This window comes from Oxyura jamaicensis, chromosome 4 (genome assembly GCF_011077185.1).
Source record: "Oxyura jamaicensis isolate SHBP4307 breed ruddy duck chromosome 4, BPBGC_Ojam_1.0, whole genome shotgun sequence".
In the NCBI taxonomy this organism is placed as follows: Eukaryota; Metazoa; Chordata; class Aves; order Anseriformes; family Anatidae; genus Oxyura; species Oxyura jamaicensis.
Genome location: NC_048896.1, coordinates 68,628,008 through 68,652,827, shown reverse-complemented (window position 1 = coordinate 68,652,827; position 24,820 = coordinate 68,628,008). Strand labels below are relative to the sequence as shown.

Sequence of the window (24,820 nt, the reverse complement as noted above, 5' to 3'; positions counted from 1 at the left end):
ATAACTGTTATTTTTCAGCTTTATTATTGCTCTCCCCCAAGCTCCAATATCCTTTCATATATCTTGGTTTTATTCCACTAGCTTCTGATTTCAGATCACCTTGCCAGCGTTTCCTTCCACTCCCACCACTTTCCTGTTGTTTCTCTACTTCATTATCTCCTGGCTGTTTTAGTTACAGCAGGAAAATTTTGCCCCACTAATGAATCTCTAATTAAAATGGAGAAAAGAGCCTCAAGTACAAGGTCAAATGTCCTGGATATTTAGCTAGCAATTGTGCTGGTACATCACACTGGAGAATCAGGCTTTTAATGCTTCTCAGTGTTTTCCAGGTAAGGTTTGTGACAGCAGTAAAACTGTAAAACTGCCTCTTCTTTATTTTAGCTCCAAAAAAAAAAAAAAAAGAAAAAAGAAAAAAGAAAAAAAGAAAAAAAGAAAAGAGCTTCCAGCCAGTCCTGTCATGCCTGCGTGTATAAGGGTGACTGGTCACTGCACTTTATCACCACTAAATGAAAACCAGTTGCAAGACTGCTGGAAAACCTGACTCACACAAGTTATTTCCATGAAGTTTCATGTTGCTCAGGTTGAACTTCTTAAGCATTAAGAAATGTTTCCGAAGTGCAGTGGCAGCGTTCCCCCACACAGACAGAATGCTCCACGTGGGTTTGCTTTTGCAAGCCGCCTGTGTGGTCGTGGCAGGGCTGTCCCCGCTGTGGTCTGGCAGGGGACTGCCCCTCTTTTGATGCAGCTGAACTAACTTCAGATTGGGTACTGCACACGATGTGACAATGGGACTGAAATGGTCAGGGCTCCTCAGTAGATCTCTGGGCAGCTCAATGGTGCCGTAGCTCAGCTGCTCTGCTCTGGCAACTGGACAAGAAGCCCCCTTGAGAGGCACCAGCTGGTTAGCACTCATGCAGCAGTATACCCATGGCAGCATCAGCCCTCAACGAACAGAGCAGTCTGCTGAAATGTTTACATGTAATTTGGAACCCCATGCTAAGCCGTTTGGAAAAAAACACGCTGCCATCTTTCTCCATGCTGTCAGCAATACTTGAGCTAACTGGTTTAAGCTGTTTGGGGTGTACCTGCGTGAGCTGCACTTGTACCTTTGGCTCGCAATGTAAGTATGCCTGTGCACTCCAACTATACATCATCAAACCTTCAGAGCAAGTAAAGAAAGGAACAGGCATTTTCTGTTATCACTCTTTTCTTCCAAGGACTGAAACATGAATATAATTTAGCATCCTTGCACAGCTCTGAGTCAATGGGGCAGCTGAGAGTACTGTTCTCATTCAAAAGTTATTGCTGAAGCCACTGCTCACAAGATACATGCTTTTTAACCATCTGGCCTAATTCTTGTTCATCTGTTACACATTTCTATAGAAACGAGAGCAGAAGTAGCAGCCAACAGCTAATGCCTGAATGCTGTTCAAGTTTGCTCCTAGAGATTTCACCTGTGACTGTGATGGGGCAACACTTGCAGCTCACAACGGGCAGGGTCTCACACCGTGTGGTGCTGACACAGACAGGACATAACCCAGATCAGGCCCCTATCAGCTATTCTGGTGTAAGTGGTATTTAAGGCAATGGAAACCACACTGTGTGAGATTTAAGACCACAGCTAAGTAGAAACATGACAAAAAGCTTATACTTTTATTATTAGTATTATTCTCTTGTACCTCCATACCTTTAGTATCATGTCTCCAGGCAGCAATCTTCCATCTCTGGCAATTACTCCATCACGATAAATATGCTGTATAATGATGTGAACCAAAGGAGTCTCACTGCCTCCCACTATCCTAATGGCCAGGTTCTCACTGGGATCGGTTCGGTTGATCTTAATGCAGGTGATTTCCCCATCTGGAATCAGGTGGTACAATCTGGGAAAACCTGGAAATGCACGTTGTAAGGTATTTATATGATGTCACAGCTTTGCTTCATTAAAACATGTACTATACTACTTCAAGTACCTTCCATTAACCTAAACTAAATTTTATGCATGGATGTGATTTATACTAAGTAGGGAGGAAAGGATACACATGTTTGCTTAATGGACTTGAAGGGATTTTTTATTTTTTTCTAATTAATACATTCAAACTTCCTCTTTTCCCCACAAAACACAGCTTCAAGCCTTTGATGTAATCCAGATAGATGATATGTGATTAATAAAAAATCAAAACAACAAAAACAGTTGCACTTTTAAAAATACATATTTTAAAGGAACAAAATGCATTCTTAGTCACCAGAGTGCTTGGCTTGTGACATCCCAGGAAGCACTTTTTTTTTTTTTTTTTAAAAAAAAAAAACATTCAGCTAGCAGAAGGGCAAGATTTCTTGGGCAACCAAAGCAAGGAGTAGTTTTCCCTATCAGACCTCTCTCCTTTCACCACTGTTGAATTCTAGGAAGTAGGAATACCTGTTACTGCAAAGGGTCTTTATGAAAACCATGATACATTCAGGGAGGGAAAGTTCTCAGAAGATCTGATAGATCTCCAAAGTGTATACACACAAACAAAATTACTTCTGCTGCTGCCCAACCAACTCTATCACATCTACCACATGTTTATCCTAAAACCTGACTGAGAAAAGGAACTTCAGATGAGCACACATCTGCTACCAATGATACTGGAGGTGGCATTTCCACATCACTGTCCACAACCTGGAGAAATGTATCTGTAGATATCTCTGGTCTTGAATATATACACCTAGATCTCACTGTGACAGGGTGGTATTTCCACGGGCCTGGTCCTATGCCTAACCCAAACACATTAACGCTTTGCTGAACTGAAAAGGATGAGGAGCTCTGCTTTTAGTAACAGTCAACTCACTTGGAAGAAGAGCAACATTTTCCCTGATTTTTTTCATGAAACTGAAGTAGAAGGGAATGATGCCAGCTGCTCAGCTGCCAAAGGAGGATCTCTGATGGCCCTGGCAATCCGGGTGTGGGAAAGAAGGACTAATGATGTGAGGGGGGTCCTTTTATTTATTCATAATGTGCCAGAGAAGAGTATCCTTTTCCAAGCCCTACTTTTAAACTGACATGTTTGTTTGCACAGCATGTTGCTAATACTTTCTTTCCTCTAGGCCAATTCAAAATTTTAAGCCACATTCTACTTCAAGTGAAGCTCAAGTAAAAGCACCGGTGAGTTATCTAGTACAAGTGTGGCAACATTCAATTGTCTTGAGCCCTCCATATATGAGAGAAAGCTTTTGAACCTTTTGTATGAGGGTCCAAGCCAGAGCCTATATGAAAAGCCTGTAAGTTGAAAAACTAAGTGATAATATTTTTTTCCAATAACCTTTTTTGAAAATGAATATACAGTGATTGCTACCAAAGAGCAATCAAACAGAATACATTAAATGAAAATTAATAGAGCAGTATCTGAGATAGAATAAATATTATCTACTCCAGAAATATCAGGCAACAAAACAGAAATACACCAAAAAGATCTGGGAGACATCAAGGGGAAAGAAAGAGTAGGAAAAAACACCCATTAATAAACACCACATCACACCCCTTACCACTTCTTTGACCATACGCTCTTCAGGGCGGGAAGCTGTCTTCCTCCACGTCTGTGAAAAGCACCTACTGGTTGCATAGACTTTGACTTTGTGGTTTTATTAAGAGTTGACAGGCAATAAAAATCTATCTAGATAATTACACAGCCTTACTCAGCCTAATTTCCAAGCATCCATTTAATTTATACTCTTGTAACAGCTTCTGTGCTTGTACCGGTCTACTTTTGCACGCAACTTTAAAGTCTCTGGAAAGGAAGGCGCATTATTTTCCCCCTACTCCTCTATTTTCTGAACATTGCTTGCCCAGTTTGTAGCTTGTTTGGTTCTCACTAATCCCAAGGGTGGATTCACATGGGACTCTAACGCAAACGTCTAATCTGGGGATCAAGTCACTCTGTCATCCCATATAGAACATGGACAAGGTAAGCAAGGAGGTGCTTACCTTCCTCCACTGCTAAGAAAGAAGAAACAGCCAATTAACTAGCATCTCAGTGAGGTGTATAAAATCAGACAACACAAGTATTATTCAAAAATTGCCAAAGGCCCAGTCCCCGTGTCAGAATAAGCATGCACATTTACACTCTCAGCGTGGTTATAAGGGTATACATATATAAAAATACAAAGGATAGTCTGGATCCCCCAGTATTCTTTGCATGGAAATGCAACAAATAAATATTTCCATATATTTTGCAAACTACCAAAGCAGTTCTTTATTTCCCTTTGCGTGACGATTCACCTCAGGTCCTAACAAACTTCATTTTTTGACTTGAACGCTCATTCTCCCATATCTCAATCTGAAAACTTTTTCTACAGGAATTATCCATCACATTTCTTGACCATGGAGAGCTGTGGACTGAACAAGCTGCTAATACTCTCATGCTATAGCAGTCTCTAATTTCCCCAGAACAAAATCAGAGCACTGTGACAGGGAACAAGACCCTACACTTATGTAAGATATGAACTGATGTAAGTTTCTTTGCTTCTTGAGCAATGCTTTTACTGGTTTATTAAATCTTGCAGTGGCACTTGGCTGACTTTCAATGGGACTTTATGCAGATGCTTTGAAAGATTTTTTAATAACTAATTTCCTTCTCAAGAGTGCAGTCTGCAGCAAAACATATCTTCCCACTGTTTTTTTCTTGCCAGCGTGCAAGTCATCAGGTTTCTCTTTTCATAGGATTTACCGCTTTACCTCCCATCTTTGATTTGTTTGTGTTCTTTATTGAATATAATTAATAATTGCACCATTTTCTCCTTGGATGGGCCAAGCAACCAAAATAACTGGATGTTCAATTAATTTTTGCTACATTCATTAAAGATATGCCGCTTATTTTCACCCCAGACATATACATGGATATTTACATTATCAACAACCTAGACAGTCATAAGCAAAAGACAACTGCTTATTTTGAAAAATTAACAACGTTTGACAAATTAAATGTATAAAGTACATCAAGATATATTTTTTGAATAAGAAAACTTGTAATCACTTTTTCACCAAACTGTGTTTTCATCAAAACCTACCTTGCCTGTTTAAAGGTGATGATGTGCCTGGAAAACATTGTCTTTGACTTGAAATTTTGTAATGTGCATACTGTACCCAGAAGAATTGGGTCCTGCTCCACCACCTGGTTGCACACAGTGAATGGGACCTCAGCAGGCCCCACCAAATTTAAGGGGCTCTCAGTGGGCTGAGGGCCTGTACTATTCACACATTCTCAACCTGCGGTGGGGCTGGAGCATTGGTTTGTACACACCCCATTTTCCATCCCTTACACTCTAAGGTAAAGTTCTCTATTTGCTTTGACAGGTTTTCCAGAGCAGGAAAACCCTGGAATATTGCATACCTTTCTTTACCATTTTATATTTCCAGTCCTTAAATATCGAAGAGCTGCTGAATCTAGAAAGCAGTAAACTTTCTGTCTTGTTTTTGGTGATTCTTGCAGGTTTTCCCACCAAGTGTTGTGTTTTTGTCACCGGGAATGGTATGGAGCATTCTGAATCTGTCAATAATAACAAAATGTCATCTGCATTCAGAAATATTGTCTGTGCTTATTCCTCAAGTAATATTTTCCTTATACCAGCGTGCAATTTTATTGATATTTCCACAGGTCCCATGACAGTAACAAATAGCATAGGAGAGGCTAGCTATACACGTTAAACTCTGCTTGACTGGTACAACGCGGGACACCGAGCACTCTTTACTATGTTCACCAAGAGTCTGTAACATGAGCTTTTAAGTCTGCTTAATATTTCATCCCCACAGTTTACAGCACTTAATGGTAGAGTTCCTTCAGGGCTTGGTTTCAGCTGAATACTGTGTGCAATATGTTCCTGCTGGCAATGCTGCCATCAGAAAAACTTCTGCCTCCATCCCCAGCATCCAGTGTGACAAAGCACTGCATAATGTTTGCTGTAATGCCTGGGTCCAGATTAATCGAAACCCACTGTGTTAATGCAGTTTGTGTCTCTTGCTTAGACCAGAAGGTGTGACTGACGGAGGTGCTGGCTGAAGTTGGCAGAAATTCACATGCCTACAGCTCACCTCCACAAATCAGGCTCTCTACAGGGACACCCTCATGTGTCTTGGCACCTGGTCACCAGAATTTAAATGAAACTTGCCTAACCTGTCCTTGGAAAATACTTGTCTGTGAATGTCACTTGCACAAGTGTGGGACTTGGTTCTGCAACTCTTCCTTTCCAATTGGTTTCCATTTAGCATTTCATTCTCCCAGTGGCTTGCCATCGTCTTGGAAAGAGCAACCTTTGATTTAGTCCCTTCCATTAATTCTCCAGGGATGCTGGTCCGATGCAGGGGGCAGGTAGAAGGCAATGCCAGCTGTAATGCCTTTCCTTCCTCCTGGGCATTCCTCTTACCGAAATAACTAAAATGAAACTGCTGTGCAGTTGACTGTGTCTCAAGAGTTGTGGATGTTTTATCTACAGCAGGTGAAGTTTATCAGTTTATCTGTCTGCAGTGGAGGAAGTGCTACAGAGCCAATCTCTTTCATTTGGAGATTACCTGGCTCTTCATCCTAGAGCAGAGTGCTTTCAGCTGGTTATGCAGTACTTCCAACAGCTGTTTTGGGGAAATTGGAACTGAAACTGAACCAAACTTGGGGAAAACAGGAACAGTGCAAGATTCCTGCAGGGTGCAGCCTTCCTGGGAGGAAAGATGGGCTGCTGTCTTGTCCTTGGACCACTTTAGCTGCTCCTTTCTGCACTTTAGGAGACTTACTGCAATGAAATGGCTGAAAAAGACACTTCTGCATTTCACTTACCTTTTTCTTCATGTACCTTTCCAAAACACAGAAGTATTTATAATATCTATCTTATTCATGCATATATATACACATATGTGCATATACACACACACAAAATACAACAGGACCCAGACTGAACAGCAGGCACAAAGTGCACCCAGGTAACAGCAGAGGCTGTTCTGTGAGCCTACCTCTGCCTGCCAGGGTTGCCTGGGTCTTGACTGCTGCAAAGCAGTAACAGATGGTAGCACTGCATCAACCATGAGACTATAAAGAAGTAGTTTGACTTTGAACAGCATTTGACATCCTCAAGCAATCATAAATTCAATTTATTTTACAATGGCTGGGCTGCAAAATGGAACTAATGAATGTTTTCAAAAAACAGCAGCATGGCTCTCTTTTACTGTAAAATTGTATAGAGGTTTTTGCAATTGCATTCCCCAACTCTTTCCTCCTAACCAGCTAGATGGTTTAAAGCTTATGCCTGTAGATCAGTTTGAGTAAAGAGCATATATAGTCTTTCTTGGAAGTGAATTTAAAGAGCGTGATGCCAAACTAAAAGCACAGTGATACAAATAAGCATAGCCAAGCCAGAGCAGTCTTTGCTCGGAGATATTTTATCATTTAAGTAGCTTGCCAAGGTCATTTACACTAGTAGATCCAGTCAAAAGATATCACGTCTTAAATGCATCACTGCCGGAAGGATGTCCCTGTCACCCTCCCTCACTTCTCAGAATGAAACAATCTCCTTTACACTTCCCTAACTTCTGCTTCAGACCCGGAGAGCTATGAACATGCAGAATGGAACAGAACAGTTCAGTTGGAAGGGACCTTCAGAGATCATCTAGTGTAACTCTGAGAGCTATTGGTGAGATTACTCTCAGGTAAACGTGGCAAGCTTGGATGCCACACTGCAGACAGATGCTTCTTTGCTTGAGTCAGTTTCAAATGACCAAATGATTAAATATGAGAAAATCTTAACACCTCTTGCTCCAAAACATTTTCTTTTCGCTGTTAGCATTTTTCATTCAGTTTTTATATTTTCTTTGCTTTGGACAACAAAAGATTTCTACCAAAAATATCACTAAAATATTAAAACAGGGGAACAAAGAAAGCTTGTATCATTTAAATCCAAAATGCGTGTACCCAACATTGCTTAAACAAACCAAACCACATGCTGCAAATGGAAAACATGAAGTCACCTTCACATTAGACTGCTATCACCTGCAGTAATAAGTCAGCATTAGGCTGTAACTATTCTTCTGCTGTAAATAGAAATACAGTTGTCGTTACATATATTGTTCAGTGTCCCTGGGTAGCAAAGGAGTTTTCCAAACCCAGTTCTGCATTCAGTATTTAAGTTAAGCACAGTCATGGTTATTGGACACCATTCCTCCCACATCAGGAATGATGATTTTTTCCTTCACCCCATTTCCCCCCCCCCCTCCCCCCCCCGTCACACTGCAATCGAGCACTGGCCCAGCAGAGATATCAGCTTCGGATTAGAGGCACCTACTCACACTGCAGTAGGCAAAAAAGTGATGTGGCAGCAGAAATCCATCTGTGCTGCTGATGCTGGGGTCAACACTTAGGTACACACTATGGTTTTTGCTCTCAGAGCTCTTTTGAAAAACATACAGTCAAAAGAAATTCAGCAGAGACGTGAACTAAGATGAGGGGATTCTGAAAACGGGGGGCAGGCAGACTATACCAGGTGTAAACAGGGACCATCGAGCTTTGGCAGCTGATCTGACAGCTCCTTTATCAAGAAGGGGGTTTTATACCAGCAAGAAGGGGTTATTTCATTTGATCCCCACTGTCAGGCTGGTGCAATCTCAGCTTCATTCTGCCGAGGACTAAACCCAGTGAGGAGAGGAGACACCAGAGAGGAGGAGAGGCACCATCTAATCCCCTGGAGCAAGAAACATGGCCAGGGTGTGCTGTCAGGTGGTGCCAGCCACGAACCTGGGCAATGTGGGGTGAGGCAGCAGCAGGAATTGGTGCTCTCACACCCAGTGCGGGGACCTCCCACCACCCATGGGAGGACCCCAGCTCCTGTGAGAGTAGAGCAAAAATGGGAAGATAGACACACGGGGCTGCTTTTTTCCAGCACCCAGCTGACAGGACGATGATAACTGCAACAGAAAGAAGTATATTCATTTCCTCTTCCAAAAAAAAGAGAGTGTCTTTGAGATGCTGTTGCACAAAGAACCTGTTGCAAAGGACTGAAGAGAAATTCTTGTTAAAGTTGTATTTATGTAGCTGCAAGCAACTTGCTTGCATATTTTTTAAAGACCAAATTCCAGAACAGCATAACCAAAATGCATTCTTTGAATGTGTAATTAATACTGTCATTTGGGTACTGAGCTTCTGTGATCTCATGCATAAGAGTAACTACTCATTAAATAATTACACGTCTACCTGGTTTTTCCAGTGTGGTGGGACGTATTTGGAAGTTTACAGGCATGCTAGGTGCAGAAGAATGACACCACAAACAGAATCGAGTACAGAATGATACTCTTGACAGAGAGATCACCACTCCGCGGCCCCATTATATATCCCTTATAAAGTAGACAACAGAGCTTTTCATTCTGCTGGAAACATAAAGACCAGTATGATCTTCACACATCCTCCTGCTACCATCTGGACCCGGCTAGGTGTTACTGGCATCCAGATCAGCCCTGTGGTCTCTAGACATGAAATCAAACTTTCAGTGTAACTATTAGCAATGTCAACTATAAGCTGAGGTAGAAGGTGGTCATAAAATTTCCATGCCCCAAAACAGAATTTGGCAGCATTTTGTCCTTATTTTCTGTGTGTTTCAATGACAGCATGACACACAGAATAAAGGGAATTTAGATCTGCTGCCCTCTTAGAGCCTTTACCCCGGACGTGTTATCTGCGGAGAGACGTGAGGTGCTGAGGCATCAAGCAAAGGAATAATGAACTCAGTCAAGACCTTGATTAATATGATGATTCCTACTCTAGCATTCATATACCAAGAGGAAGTGATGATAATGTTGGCTTCATAATTACGGTCCAATGCAATTAGTAACATTTGCTTATTGATTTGAGAACACCAAACGTTACGTGTTACTGCCTGCCAGACCCCTCTCCCTTGACATACGCCAGAGAAACTTGCCTCTTCCACTAAGAGCAGAACATTCTTACTTCATCACCTGCCTGGCTGAGGCAATACAAATTGTCCACTGAGGATCCTACAGAAGTCCAGGAATAACTACAGTGCTTTACATTTACCTATTGTCCTTCCACTGGGAATGTCCAGTGCTTCATAAACGTTAGCAGAAACACCTGAGATTCCCATACTGTGTGATGACTGAGATCCAATTACCTTTGGGGGGGGGGGGAAATGGACACATGCTGGTGAAGCCTCTTAAACAAAATGATAGAGCAAATCAATGACAGCTCCAGTAATAGGACACATATGCCTAAATCCCATGTCCCATGCCCTAGGTACTGGGATGGCTGTAGCACATGGGCAGTTACCAGCATAGCCCTACATGAGGTCCCCCAGCTCCAGCTTTCTTCTTCCCTGCCATTTGCTAACGGCTTTTTTAAAGGAAGAAAATGCACAGAAGGTTGGGTTTTCTGCCCCCCCCACCCCTTTATTTTTTTTTAAATCATGTGCACCCACCACATGAAAGGCATGTCAATCACTGTCAGCCAGTTCCCACATGCACAGGGTCCCCTGCCCCATTTTAAGTGATAACACAAGGAGGAAAAAAACATTACCTTCCTCTCCAGCAGCAGAGTTCCCAACAGCCTCCCTTTCTCGGTCAGCCTGGTTGGAAACCACACTTCCACTTTTAGTCCTTCGAAGAACACTGAATGCCTTGTTTATTTTTTTAAAAGATCTGCTTCTTATAGTGGAGCGTTCAAAGTGACGGGCTGCAACAGCAGGAAAAACGAATCAATATATTTCAGCAGCACCATGCAAGAACCACATCATCTCTACATCCGTTGGCACAATAGCAATGACAAGGCTTCTTGCACTTCAGTGTTTCATCTGACTCCAACTGATTCTCCAAGATTGCATCCACCTGAATCTAGGTACAATTACACATAAACCTGTATCTGCAAGTGTGTGTGGCAGCCTGGGAGACAATAATCCTCAGTCAAAGCAGAATTGATAGTAATCCAGTGAAAAATGCATATGAAAGGAAAAAAACTCTGCCCTTTCAAAGCTATATAAAGTTTGACAAAAAATAAAATAAAAATAAAAATCTGGAAGTCATTGTAGAAAACTATTCTTGAATAAAAATCCACTACTGCCTCAAAAACCTGCAGTGCCTCCAAAGCTTTCAAAAATAGCCAGCAGTTTGATGTCAAAAACTCAAAGATCATCAGGTGGGACCAAGTCACATCTTCTAAGTTGAGACTAAGTTGATACTTCTAAGACAAGACTTAAAAAAAAAAAAGTCATAATCGTTTCAAAACATTTTGCTTTCCTTTCCATCCTGCTGAAGATATCTTCATGGCTGTTACTGTTCTGTCTCTTTGAGCTCTGCATGTTAGCCAAACATTGTAATCTAATAACACAACATTCCCTCAAACCAGACTGTGGCCTCTAAACTCAATAAAACTGGTGGGATTTAATTTCATCCCGGTGTTCTTGCTCCTTCCCTTTCCATCTCTCTCGCTCTATGTGCACAAGGGGATAGTGCTGCTCTTCTAAACTTCCACCATCCTTCATCCCAGCACAGAGCTGGTGCAACACAAGGTTTGTGCAACAAAATTTTGGCTTTAGAGACATCAAATACGAGATTTGATCTCACTGTTAATGCTTCTAAATCAGCTTTATGGTCAGGTCTCATCAGAGCCAGGTGCTTTGACACAGAGTTAAGAATCAAGGCAAGATCTCCTGGTGCATCATGTCCCTGGCTATGGTTATTTCAGCAGGACCTCTAAAATGCGCTGCTCTGGGAGGCTGGCAAACACTCCTCAAGCTATCAAGTGCTTCTTAAGGTTTGTTCTTCTGAAAATACTTGGCAATTGCCAAACGGTTCCCAACAGGTTTTTGGGTAGGTGTCCATCACATGGTCTACGGGGGTTACTTGGGCCAGTGTGTTTTGGTGAAGCCATTACACAGTTGCACTGTGTCCCTGATATATCACACATGCCATTTCTCTTCCAAGTGAGCCAACTTGTCTAAGTAATCTTTTTTTTTTTTTTTTAAGACTTGCACTTTGCCTGCATGCAGCAAGTCGTCAGAATGATGTTGCTCCCAGGCAATAAAATTTGTTTTTCACCTCAAATACATTGGGTCACTGAACGCCCATTTTGACAAGCTGTGTAAAATTAAAGCATTTGCATTCACTTTTTATTTTCTTTCTTATTTTTTAAACCTTCCAACAACATATGTTTCACAGAAAACGAGTGCTGGGAGAGGCCACCAGGCCCCGAAACCCTTATCCTGCATTCTTACTCCTGCTCCGGTTGCTGCGGTGGAGGTCTCCAGGGCCGCTGCCCGACTGGCTGTCCTCCGAGGTGGGGCTGAAGGCTGGGTTCACCAGCCCTGGCTCATCTGTCATTAAGGCGATGGCCGCAGCTGCGGAGAGCTCGGGGCCCAGGGCGGCGACCGTGAGGCTGGAGCCGTGGTCCGGGGAGCAGTCCTGGGAGCGCCTCTTCCGCTCCTTGGTAAGGCCGTAGTGGGATGCCCCTTTGCACCTAAGGAGAAGGAAGGGGAGGGAGATGTGAGAACAAATCGCACTTAATGTTGCCTACTTACTGCGGTTAGGCAAGGTCACTTGAAGCACAAACTGCAAACGTCACGGGGAATGATGAAATATGGGCACTGACCAGCAGGGAAAAATCGCCTGTCCTGTCCTGTTATACAATGAAAAAGAATGGAAACTGTCCTTAAATTAGCTGGATTTTCATGGAAAGTCTACTGCTAGTCAAGGGAAGAAAGAAAGCTGCAGCCTCGCCTGTAGGCCCGTGTATAGTTACTGTGGGGGCAAAAGGACAGGGATAGCAAGTGGCTTGTTACACCATGGCTACAGCCTGTAATTTTCCCCTTGCCTCTGGTTAATGAAAGAGAGATGGGTGAGGCCTGACAGCTTCTTTATTTCTGCTAGTGAAAGAAAAGGCCTCTTACCCTGGCCTGTTCCTTGACCAGGCTACAAGGGCGGTGGCACTGGGAGCCCAGCACCACGCTCCTTCATCCTCCCTCCAATTTTCCTGGTCTGGGGAGCTCAAGGCCAGCTGCAAAATTATTCCAGATTAAAATCCAGCTCCTACATTCTGACTTGGCAATGACAAAATCCTCCATTTCTGGTGCACATGCTTGAGAAACAGCTGACTTGTGACCCCACCTGTCTTCTCTGGGATCATCCCAGATGGCAGGCGTGGGACCACACGTAACATTTCTTTATCAAGACTTTCTAAGGAAAGTCACTTGAAGAAAATGAAAGGTCATTGTGCTCTGCAGGGTTCAGTACTTAATTAAAGCTATAAAATACCAAAGAGACTGAGTGGCCCAAGGAGACAGCACCTGTGACTTCTCTCCAGTGCCACTTCTACCCTGTGCCCACCCACTAGAACCTCATTCACCGCATTAAAAAAGAATCAGCCTTTTAATCATGATCTAATGAGCTCGGCCTACTTGCTGTTACAATTATCCCTTTCTTCCTAGCAAAGCAAACTGATGACTTTCATAAAAGTGCCCTGCAGGATGAACTCACAGAAATAGCTGCAGAAACCCTCGGGGACTGAAAGCTCTTCGTAATATATGGCATGCACAAAAGGCAATGCATAATACATACAGTACACAGCGCTAGTGGGTTAAGTGTCAGAAAAAAAGAGTAGTATGCTGAGCTGAGGCCTTGGGAGAGAAATGATTTATGGAAGCGGTTCCTAGGATAGGAAGATGAGACTAGGACAAGTCACAGAGCTCTCTGCGTCAGCTTCGGAGCAGCGGTTTCATTTCTCTTACAATATTGGCTTTTTAAGAGAGGATTTAATTAAAAACTTTTTTAGCACTAAATTATGATTTAACATCACTTACCTCATACCACTTTTGAGGTAAGTTTTTTCCTCTTAAAAAGGAAAAAAACAAAGACATGTATCACACGGATGCAGCCATGCAAGTTGTGTACATGCTTTAAGCTTTGGATGGAAATGGCAGAAATAGAAATTATTTCTAAACCCTTTCACAAGCAAATAGACACATCTGAAAATAAAATATTCTTTTGTAGAAGAGAAGGTTTCTCAACTATTTCAAAAGACCAACAAGAAAAGGTTTGGTGCACCTATTCTAAGACAAGGCTGCAAGAATAATGCAAAAAGGACGGGAGGAGCTCTCCTGCCTCCACTGCAGTAGGCATTTTCCTATTCCTTCTCCCTTAAAAGAGGTCTGTCTCCCTCACTTTCTTGAGCTCTGTCAAGCTGCCTGTCCCCACAGCATCCCACACCCAAAAGGACAGGCAAGATTCTCTCCTTTTATTTCATAGGTAGTGGAACCACATAGGCTTCCCCAGCTTGTAGCCTACCTATACTTCTCCAGTACAATATTTTGGGAATCCCAGTCAGAGTAATTGTGGTGGGATCACATTAGGTAATCCAGTCTCAAGAACACTCAACAACAAAACAAAGTTAAGAAATAGTCTAAAAAGCTACCACAACAAAACAAACACAAGAAAATGGCTTTGGGGTGAATTGTTTGCTGTTCTTCAAAAACAGACTTTGCCTTACAGAGATCCTGCAAATATTCAGAATAAAGTAAGAGATATTCCTATTCCCCATTTATTTTCTTTGCCACTAAATTTTCAGTGGCCTATGTTAGGGCACCAGCCAACTGAATGGGTCCTCAAAGGCAGATATTTTGATGTTGTAATTGGGTTGCATGAAGATTAGCATGAAGATTGGAAGAGGCACTGAACAAAGATTTCCACCTGCATGGATTCAGCTGCTGCTGGTGTCCATCTGAATGGTGCTGCTGAAACCTTCACTTTCTGTGAAATCCTTTCTTGCAGCTGCTGACTGCACTACAGGTAGCAGCAGCAGTCCAAATGCAAGGAGCAGAAGACTGAATGCAGAGAGGGCTGACAAAGTTTAATATGTCGTTTATTGGAGAAGACAACTTATCACAGCACAAAGCACAAGGCATACCTTTCTAATTCTGTCAGAAATAGTTAAAAGAGAACCTAAGCTTTTCAAGCACGAGCACTGAATCTATTTCTTAAATAATTGTGGCAGCATAAATGAGTACAAAGCAAGCCCTCTTTCTTCAGATTAACACCGTGTCCTTGAAGAATGAAAAAAACTCCAACTTGTAATAAAATCTGCAACAGCATCTCTTCACTTTCATTGTTTTCCCTGTGCTGACACTGCTGTGATAACAGAAAACAGAAAGAAACAACTGTCTAAGTGGAATCATATTTATAGTGTCTCAGCTACATTTTTCCATATGGTTGGCTTTGGCTTCCAGAAAAGAGAGATCCATAAAACAGCTACATGCCAGTGCTAATTATCTCCCTCACTATAATTATTAATCAGCTGCCTGATTTACAGCTGGAAGAGAGAGTTGGAAATCCAAGCAGGATACCTGATTAACATGGGCCAGTTGTAAAGTGAACCCAACGCTGTCTGGTGGCCAAGGTGAACTGCAGATTTATGCTCCTTCTCAGTTGCTCTGGACAGAGAGTAATTCCATGCAGCCATATGATATCAAAACGAATTGAAGTCCAGAAGTGAGAGATAAAAACAGACATGAAAAACGTGTGTTGAACAGCTTATACCTTTAAAGTAGTGTCGCTAGGTGCACACGGGAAATTCAGATTTTTTGTTTGTTTGCTTTTTGTTTTTTTTTTCCTGTTTGCATGACCTCTTTTTTCAAGCAGCAGAATGCTCTCTGAAATCTTGGCCGCACGATGGTTGTCCTCTGCTCGGGGAAGGACTTGTTCCCCCCTGCTTCAGCAGCAAATTCCAGGGGGAGTGGAGCCACGACTCCACTCACTCTCTGTCCATGACCTCCAATAAAACCCAGGCCAAACCATTTTCAGCGTAATAGCTCCCTTCTGGTACTAAATCCACAAAACCTCATGCAAGCTTTCTTGGAAGGCCATGGTGGCTGCTGAACCTTCACATGGGGCTGCAGACCTGTCCAGCTCCAAGACAGGCAGCAGCATTGCCATGCCCCTGCCCTGCTCTGCATGCAGGGGGGTTCTGCAAACCCATCTCTAGCTGTAGCACGTCCCAAGTGCTGGAGCGAAGGGATCCAAAACCACATGTCTGCTTTAACTTGGTCCTAATGCTTGTAAAAACAAGCTTCAGTTACACTCACAGCCAACAGAAAAATGTCCATGTTATTTGCAAATTCAAATGAAAGCAGTGGTTTCAAAACAAAGACGCCTTTCCCTTGCAGCATCCCCAGCTTACACAGCGGAGCAGAGAGGGCCTGGAAGTGAAGCTGACCACAAGGATTTCCATTACCCGGGCTGAGACGGGAGCAAAAGATAAAGACAAAACATAAACAAGGAGAGCTGCATTGATTTTTCACTTTTAGTGATATAAATGAATGAAAGTAACAGGGAAATATATATATATAATTATAACATTTTCTATTTTACAAACATGCTGTTTTCTGTGTCACTTCTCAGGCTGCCCCTGCTCACACCTGACTGCCCAGGCAGGGAAAGGCAGAGACCCTGGGGAGCACATTGGGAAGCCAGCCAGCGCTGGAGAGCTGGCTCTGGCACAGGCAAACAGAGCAGCAGCGCTCCCTGCCCAGCTCCTGCCGTGCCTGCCTGACCTCGCTTCCAGCCCGCTCATATTTTGGTACTGTTTTGTTTTAGTGCAGCGGAGGCAGACACATTGTCTGAGTGCAATTAAGAATAATGTATACAAAGCACTTGCAATTGCCCAGCAGAAGAAAATACTGCATAATGGGCTGTCATCGCTGATCCGAAGCTAAGCCCTGATTAGGGCAGACAAGCATGTTTCAGCTATGCCCTCGCTGCAAGCATTCTTGTCCTTGTGTAATTTGGGCTTGACACAACCCTGGATCAGAAGTACCAACAGTGTGCATCACATCCCGACTCCATCACACGGCCCTGTACCATGAACTGATCTGCTGGAAGGGCTGATGGGGACACTGAGGGCCACCAGCAAGGAGCATCTGGGATAACCTGGTGCTGATAGCCTTGCTTGTGAGACCTCACAACATGAATCTGGTGAGAAGCTCCTGCCTTTCCTGGAAAAGAGGCGTTGTTAATTCCTGCCCCACAGGGGCCATCTGCACAGTGTGTGCACCAGCGGTGACTGCAGTCCAAAGGTAACCTGAACACCAGTCGTATGGATTTTGGGTCAGATGCCCAAACTCTAGAGCCTTCTAAAACTCCAGCCTAAGTGAGTGAGCTGACTTGGTCAGTTCATAGGCAGAGCTCACACCAAGTCTTCTGATGCCAACAGGAACTGGAACCAAAAATGAAAGAGGAGTGAGGCACCTAAACTCCAGCCAAATCCAGAGTTACACATGGATCTAAGCTAAAAGATTACAAATGTATAATCTCCTTTTCAGACCAACTATACCAGTGCCTAATAGGCCATCAACATCTTCAATAGGAAGGTGACTAAAACCCTACTGCTCCTTGCACCCAGTGATGCTGTATCATCCCTGCTCAGAAATCTGTCTCTTGTGAATCCTGGACCTGAATACCAAATTACTCTTCTTGCTATATATAACTCTTGGGAATGAGGGATTAGCAGCACAGTGTGGTGAAACAATGCTTTTTCCTTGGTATTTCTGCATTCTTGCAAGGATTAACCACTGTGTGAACTCTGCATATTAAAAAAGCTTCATAAATAAGTATATGAATTTTATTTTAATGGATTTGCCTTTTCTGCTTTTTATAAAAGATTGTTTCATATCAGGAGCATTCCTTGGGCTACTGTGGCCACCAGGTATGGCCAGGAAGGTCCTGCCTACACTAAACCTTCCTCAATAGTTATACGGAAGGGGATGAACAGTTTAAAAAGCAGTGCTTAAACTCCTGGGTTACCATTTCCAACCAATACTCACTGAAAGTAAGACTGCAAAAAAACATTTCTAAACACATAACTAGATACAGACTGTTTCCTGCATCTGCACCTGAATTGTATAATAATGCCAGCAACATTTCCAGATGCTCAGCACTGCAGTGCTATGTGCGCTCTGCCCTGGCACTTGTGCACTTGGGTGTGCTCTCTGATGGCCTCCTGCATCGCAGCGCCAGAGGCTTGCCATTTGCTTGGGGAAAAAAATGCTCATTTTCAACCTAACATAAGTGAAAAACTGTCCCAATTACTATTGCTCTTTCACTTCAATATATCAATAACCCTATAAACAAAAGCCTTTCGCAGACCAATTCCTGACACCTGGGGCACTTGCAGGGCATCAGGCTGGGAAGGAGGCACGTATTGGCGACTAGATCCCCATAGCCTCCAGCAGGTTGAGGATGAGCTTCCATAAACATAGCTCTTCTCCTCGTCAGCATGGTGATAACCCTGATAGAAGCTCATGTGAGGCAAACGGCTTCTCTGTCTGGCTGTCAGAGATGTTCTCATATTATTCCCTCTCTATTGTCAACCGGAGACCTTAGCTAGAGTATAAACACATAGCAGATTTAGAGGTTCTATATTTCTGCATTACTACTCTATAAATATTTATAAAGATACTCATAACATTTATTTCTTTAAGCTAAAGCTATTTAGCTTAACTACTTTCCCACAAGAAAGGAAAAACCTTTCAAATACCTATTATTTCAGTTTAACTTCACGTATCCCTGTCACAGTTTCCTAACTTTTTTCCTGCTTTTTGCTTTAATGGAGCCATCATAATTCAACAAACTCTGAAACTACCTTACTAGTGAAGCCGAACGTTGTGCTGTGTCCTATCCGTAAAGATCTGACTCCAGGGAAGGGCTGTCATTTTCACAATGCTCTTGCACTACGATGCTGTCAAACAAGATATATTTGTATATTATATAAGGAACGCGTGCAGGCAGAGCTGTATATTTACTCTTCCACGTCAGCTACCCTGCATGAATCTGGGTGTACCACAAGAAAAATGACTCTTTACCTATAGCTCCCATAGATTAATAAAAAGCTTTTCTGAGAGTACAAAGAAAACACATACTGAGCGTTGTTCACAATGCCTATGTTTGCCACCAGCTTCAGGGATGTGCTCTCATTCCTAAGGTTTGGTGGCTGAGGATGAGGAGCAGGGAAGGCTAGAGGTTTTGGTACAGTCCCTTTAAAGCATCTTGCACCGATGAAGAATGGGAGAAGAGATGAGAGTTCAGTTCCCACAGTTCCCAAGGCTACGCAGGGAACAGACAGCCGAGGCCAGACACAAATTAAACAAGCGCTCTGCTCGCTGCAGCAGGAACCAAATTCCCATTTTAAGCGTGAGTGTTTATGCTGAGGGAAGGGCCTCCAGATTTCCTACTAGTTTTCAGGGCAGCTGAAAGAACTTGGAACACATTTTTATTCTTAAATGAATTGTAAAGATTGAATTTCGTGTACATGCTACCAAAGTGTCATGTCACATGTGGTCATGTTTAAGCTTATTTTTCCCCCCTTTTCTTTAAAAAGTCAAATGTTGCATTTCAACCACCAGCATTAGCTTCTATTATGAAATATGTAGGAAGGCCCACTAACCCCTATCATGGGAACAGGGAACTGGAAGGAATAGGTAAACAAGACAACTTGCCTGCAATTGTGGGCAAAAATCATGGCTGGGATAGTTGTGCAATGATCCCCATTGTTGCTGGGGCTGTGCACAAAATGTTGGACCAGATTATGTTCTCTCCCTCCCCTGACAACTCTCCCAGGCCATTACTCTGTCAATGATGATTTTGAAACTACAACCATCCTGATTTCTCTTCAAGACTCAAGCACTGTTTCAAATTCTACTCTTAAGCCATTTCAGTAAATCACAGCTGTGTTATGCATAGGGAAACGGAGCTGTAAACTGCTAGCAACAGCTTAGGTGGACAAGTCAGCACACGGGCTGGAAATGCTGGCTTCTTTCAGGGATTAGCGCAGCTCGTCCATCTTGCCTAACATGACTGCTGCTTCACAGAAGCTAATATTTACAATTTAAATAGTATCTTAGCATTCTGTTGCCCCTTCCCTGCCCATGCCCGAGCCAGGAGTGCTCTGAGAGCGCACAAGAGCATTAGCAGCCTGCTTGGTATACAGCCTGGGCACTGCTATAGCTCCTGTGCTGCTCTTAAAGGTAGAACAGAAGTAGACTGTGAACAATAAAAAATGAGGAATTAACCATTGTGAAAGACAGCAGTCAGCCTATTAGTTATTATTTGCTCCTAGATTACCCTAAACAAATATTTTTATCGTCACAGGGAAGTTTCTGGCCAGCAGCACAGAACCTCAGTGGTCTCGTGTGATGCAAAACAACAGCAGTATTTATTTATACTGAACTTCCTCAATTAAATACTGAAGTTTTCCAAGAGTAATCTAACAATATTAAACATGTTTTATGCATGCTGCTTACACCAGCTGATACAAACCAGGGAAACAGAGAGCTGGCACGCTACCTATAGCTCTTTGCAGGTGCTCTGGTACCAGCACAGCAAGCATGTGGGTGGGACATCCAGAGCAAAATGAAAGGGAAAATAAGACACAGCAAAATGGAAACAACATTTTTTGAGACAGTGAGGGCCTGGAAGCCTTGCCAATGGCTTCTAGTGCTTTTAACATTCAACAGCTTACAACAGATCATTAATCCTGTTCAAAAGGTATACGAAAATCCTAAAGATCCTAAAACTCCTCAACTTCAGCAAAGCTGGAGGAGCTCAATTAAAAATTTATCAGGTGCTTTCATCACCTTGCAGAATTGCACTGTTTTGTATGCCAAACTCTTAAGAAACCTCAGCCTTCCCCTGTTCTTGAAGAAGGGTAAAATGGAACATTGCATCAAAAGGAAGTGACAAAATATAGGCTCAAAACACCCCCAAGAGATTTATTCATGGAAAACTTAGTTGCCTGTCAATACCTCTACCTTCTTTTACCCACAGATGGCACACATGAGGGAGCAATCTCATGCAAGGGGTGTTAACTGGGTACGTGGAAAGTAACAACACTTGCCATCAGCAGCTGTTAGCTTTGTGTCTGATGCCATGCTGCTCAGAGAGTGGCACTGGTATTCTGCAGGAAATCCTGACCACTGATTTTGCCTTGTGCTAATAAAGTAATAAGATATTTTTACAGTAGGAATCAAGATGATACGCCATGAAAATGCAGAAGGATCATTGAATATCTACCTGATTTAGAATCTTAACTAAAAAATAAGCCTGGAGATATCAGAATATTTGTACAAATTTTCAAAAGAAATGTTAATGCTTCTGAAATCAAGTTATCTGGGGTAAAAATGACAACTGAAAAGACAGAGATGCTTAAGGCACTGCAACACTCATAATACAATCCTCTACGCTGTCTTTTTCAAATCATATGGATACCTGTATAATTAATGCCAAGAATAAACACCGGTTCTGTTGATTCACTTGTTTTTCATGTTTATTCAGTGTTTTGATCTCTGGATTATATTCAACAGGTATAACTAGTCTCCCGGAACTTAGTATCTCCGCGTTGTCTTCACCTCCTATTATCCCCACCTATACTATAAATTTTATGATGCAGTGAGAAAAATATGCTCGCAATGGGACCAGGGATTTGGGTTCTTTAACAGGGTTGACGATATGGGAACGATAGGATCAGTGTAGCTCAGCTCTTTCAAATACAGACAGATAGACATTTTGCATTTACAAATACTTAACACACATTTATATATATACATATATATATAACTAATTACAATATCTGCTATGCCACAGTCTCAACAAGGGAGCAGGACTGAGGCTTCTGTTGGCACAAAGCAACGATACGTGCAGGTAAGATTCTAGATGTAAAATAATAAAAGGTGAACACCGCGTTCAGTTTCAAAATAATTTCTATCCAAGGCTGGGATTTGCTAATGTTGTTTCCACTGGAATTTGAAATTACAAGAAACACTGAGGCTGCAGTCAGTAAGTAATGACTGCTGTCTTTATACCTTCATATTGACAGAAAATGCTATGAAGGGCGACCCACAGGTCTGGCTGCGGTGGCACTTGCCTCTCAGGGACCCCAAAATCACATAAGGTTCCTTTTAGGTCAGCACGGATATCTAAATCACATCACTAACACATCTTGGTAAACACTGTTCTCTGAAATGTGCATCCTCTTGGGCAAGGTCAGAAAAAGAAGGTCTTAACGTGCCTTCTCAGGAGTAGAAAGAACACAGAGGCCCCTGTCAGGTGCCCATCTGAGTGCTGAACAAACATCTTCACCATCGTAAGATGTGTCATAAGATGTCACAAATGCTTTCCTTTTTAAAAAAGTTTTCCCCTTATCAAATTCAATGTCTGATATTCATAAGGACTTTGAGTCAGTCCTGTAAGAAGTGAACTGCATGTGACTCGTGAATCACCTTACATGAAACCCTAAAAAAAACACGATCTCCTTGTAGGGGTGGGGAAAGCATTTCCTGTTGTATCACGACTCAGTTTCCAGGATTTCAATCAAAACAGGTTTTGACAGTGGCATAAGAAGTACACAAGTCACACAGTTGACTGAATATCTTGTTACATTAAGTTTCTGTGAGGATAACATAGCCAGCAGTACGTTTTGCTTATCTCATCCTAGAGAATCATCATCCTGACTTCTGCTCACCCTGCCTCCGCAGCCCTCCCCTTTGCAAGCAGGGTTGGAAGAAGATGGACCAGAGGGAAGTTAGGAGCTGGTTTTCAGAACAAAAATTCCCCAAACCAATGGGCATGTAAAAGTCCTTACTGCTTGTGGCTTTATGGTTTCACTGAGGCGAATATGAGATGTTGAGATGTTTCAGTGAGATACTTCACCCTTCCATTACAGTAAACACACACTGTAAAAGCATTTAAAGACTCCAGAAAGTCTGTATCCAGCCACAGCACAAGTATGGCTGGAATGCTGTTTACAATCCTCTGAAAGCTCACATGGTAGGAAATGCTCACTATATGATGCTGTAAAAATTATGAAAAAATAATTTTCTCAAATCACCATTTGTAACAGAAGCATCAGAAATAATTTAAACTTGAATGCCTTCAGCCAAATACAAAAAAAAAAAAAAAAAATTCCACTCAACCTTCTCTCCACATGCACAGGCAGTGCTGTACGCACTAATGAGGAAGCCACGTGATGATGCATTGGTGCAGTTTCCCTTCTCTTGTTCAAGGACCACTTGTAGCATCTGCTTGGCAAGGGAGGCTGAGAGAGCTCAAGCCCTCACTCCTCAGTTTTTGGGAGTGTTTTCAGCACTAAAATACAGGTTTGGGTAAGCCTGGTCTCTGCTCCTCCTCTTGAAACCCAACCCAGGTGCAGCAAGGAGGATTCACAGAGGTGGATTGAGCAAGAAGGAGCCTGACACTATCACCAAATGGAAAACAGGTGCCTGGGGAGGGGAAATCCTGCTTCAAAGGCTGCTGTGGCTTCTTTGGTTGAAGCTGGGAGAGGTATGCAAGAAAAGGCACTGTCCTCTGTTAGTCTTGCCAGTATCTTGAGGAAAAACTGACAATACTGTCCAGCATCCAGGCACAAGAGTCTTTCTTCGGTCCAAAGCTGAAGCAGTGACCCTTGAAGTACAAAAACGCAGGCGGAGAACCTCTCCACAAAATTCTATCTTGTTTTCTTAGACCACCAGGGTGCAACTGGTGAATCAATGGAGATAACGCATAAGCTATGGTAGAAGAAGGGATCCCAGCCTGGACTCCCTTAATGACAGAAGATGCCTTCATAAGTGGGTACCATACTGCCAACCACATAAAATGGATTTCCCTACCCAGGACAAGTAAGAGAAGGAGAAAATCACTTCTGCACTGTATCTTACTTTTAGCCCAAGTTGGTAAGACTGCTGCTTCCTCATATTCATTAGCTTGCAGATACCACAGATTTCTTCAAGTTTTCCTTGTCATTTCTGCTCTCTCAGATGGCTGTTTTTGCATGGTTTACATAATAGAGAAGGTTTTCACTCCTTTTCTTTTTATTATTATTGAATTATTTTAAGAATTGTTCAGGTGAAGAGGCAGTCATTTCACACCGTCCACTTACAAAACATGTTAACATATCTACTCATTCTGTTAAAACACAGGAAATAGAATAAAAATTCCCAAAATGTTCATTAGGAAGCTGCTCTTTCCTTCTTCCCTTTATGCTGCTGCAGGCATGCATTGCAATATTCAAGCCCTATCAACTATTTTTGCTTCAGAAATTAAAATATAAACCTCATGCATGCAGCTGGGCACCTAGAACACCGTGGGCACACCTGGGCAGCAGCTTTGGAGAGCTGAACCTTGAGCATGAGCTGCAGTCATACTCCCCTGGGCAATCCAGGACGGTGGCCTTGCCCCTGCTGTGCTAGCAGAGGGTACAACCTGCTTGACCTTGCTGCTCCTACAAAAACGGCCCAGGCTGCGATGCGAGAGGCTGCCTTGAAGCGGATCCAAGCGGTGAGCGCTCTGTGACAGGTTGTGGCATCGCAGTGACTCAGCCAGCCTCTGAGCCCGGGGCCGTTCCAGCGCAGGCTGTGATTTTGTGAACGTCACAGGTCGAGGAGACTTGGGTCTCGTTAGCTGTGATGACGGCCCCCTGAAGGGAAACCAAGGTGGCGCAGGAAATGATGTCAGTTCATTATCGGCTCTGAAGGGGGATAATTGCAGCCTGCCCTCTTCCAACTGAGGTGACCCTGGTCCTGGAGAAGGGAGCTGGCAGCCTGAACTCCAGCAGCGCACTCGTGCTGTGCCTCATCGCCTGCTCGTTTTCACAGGGACATGCTACCTGCGTCACGACTCAAGGTGACCCAAGCTATCACCCACAGCCAGGATCTCCAGCTGGACATCTACATCACTGGCGGGTGGCTGCATGCTGGGGGCATCGGACTTGTTGGCACCCAGACACGTATAAACTGAATTCTATTCACTTCATGCAGACATTACCCCAGCAGC

The 24,820-nt window shown here is 42.9% G+C and overlaps 1 protein-coding gene across 7 annotated transcripts in view; it reads right to left on the bottom strand.

Moving 5' to 3' along the window:
* Positions 1 to 24,820, bottom strand: part of LNX1 (ligand of numb-protein X 1) — a 77,346-nt gene that overhangs the window by 20,824 nt on the left and 31,702 nt on the right. For 3 of the 7 annotated variants that reach the window (XM_035323748.1, XM_035323749.1, XM_035323751.1), the window contains 4 exons: positions 12,229 to 12,470; positions 10,536 to 10,691; positions 5,367 to 5,522; positions 1,688 to 1,890 (listed from right to left, as the gene is read on the bottom strand). In XM_035323748.1, the coding sequence (XP_035179639.1) occupies positions 1,688 to 1,890; positions 5,367 to 5,522; positions 10,536 to 10,691; positions 12,229 to 12,470 (757 nt within the window). Of the gene's footprint in view, positions 1 to 1,687; positions 1,891 to 5,366; positions 5,523 to 10,535; positions 10,692 to 12,228; positions 12,471 to 12,602; positions 12,743 to 23,000; positions 23,269 to 24,820 lie in introns of those variants that run through there. The other 4 variants (XM_035323750.1, XM_035323752.1, XM_035323753.1 and 1 more) reach the window with 3 other exon arrangements.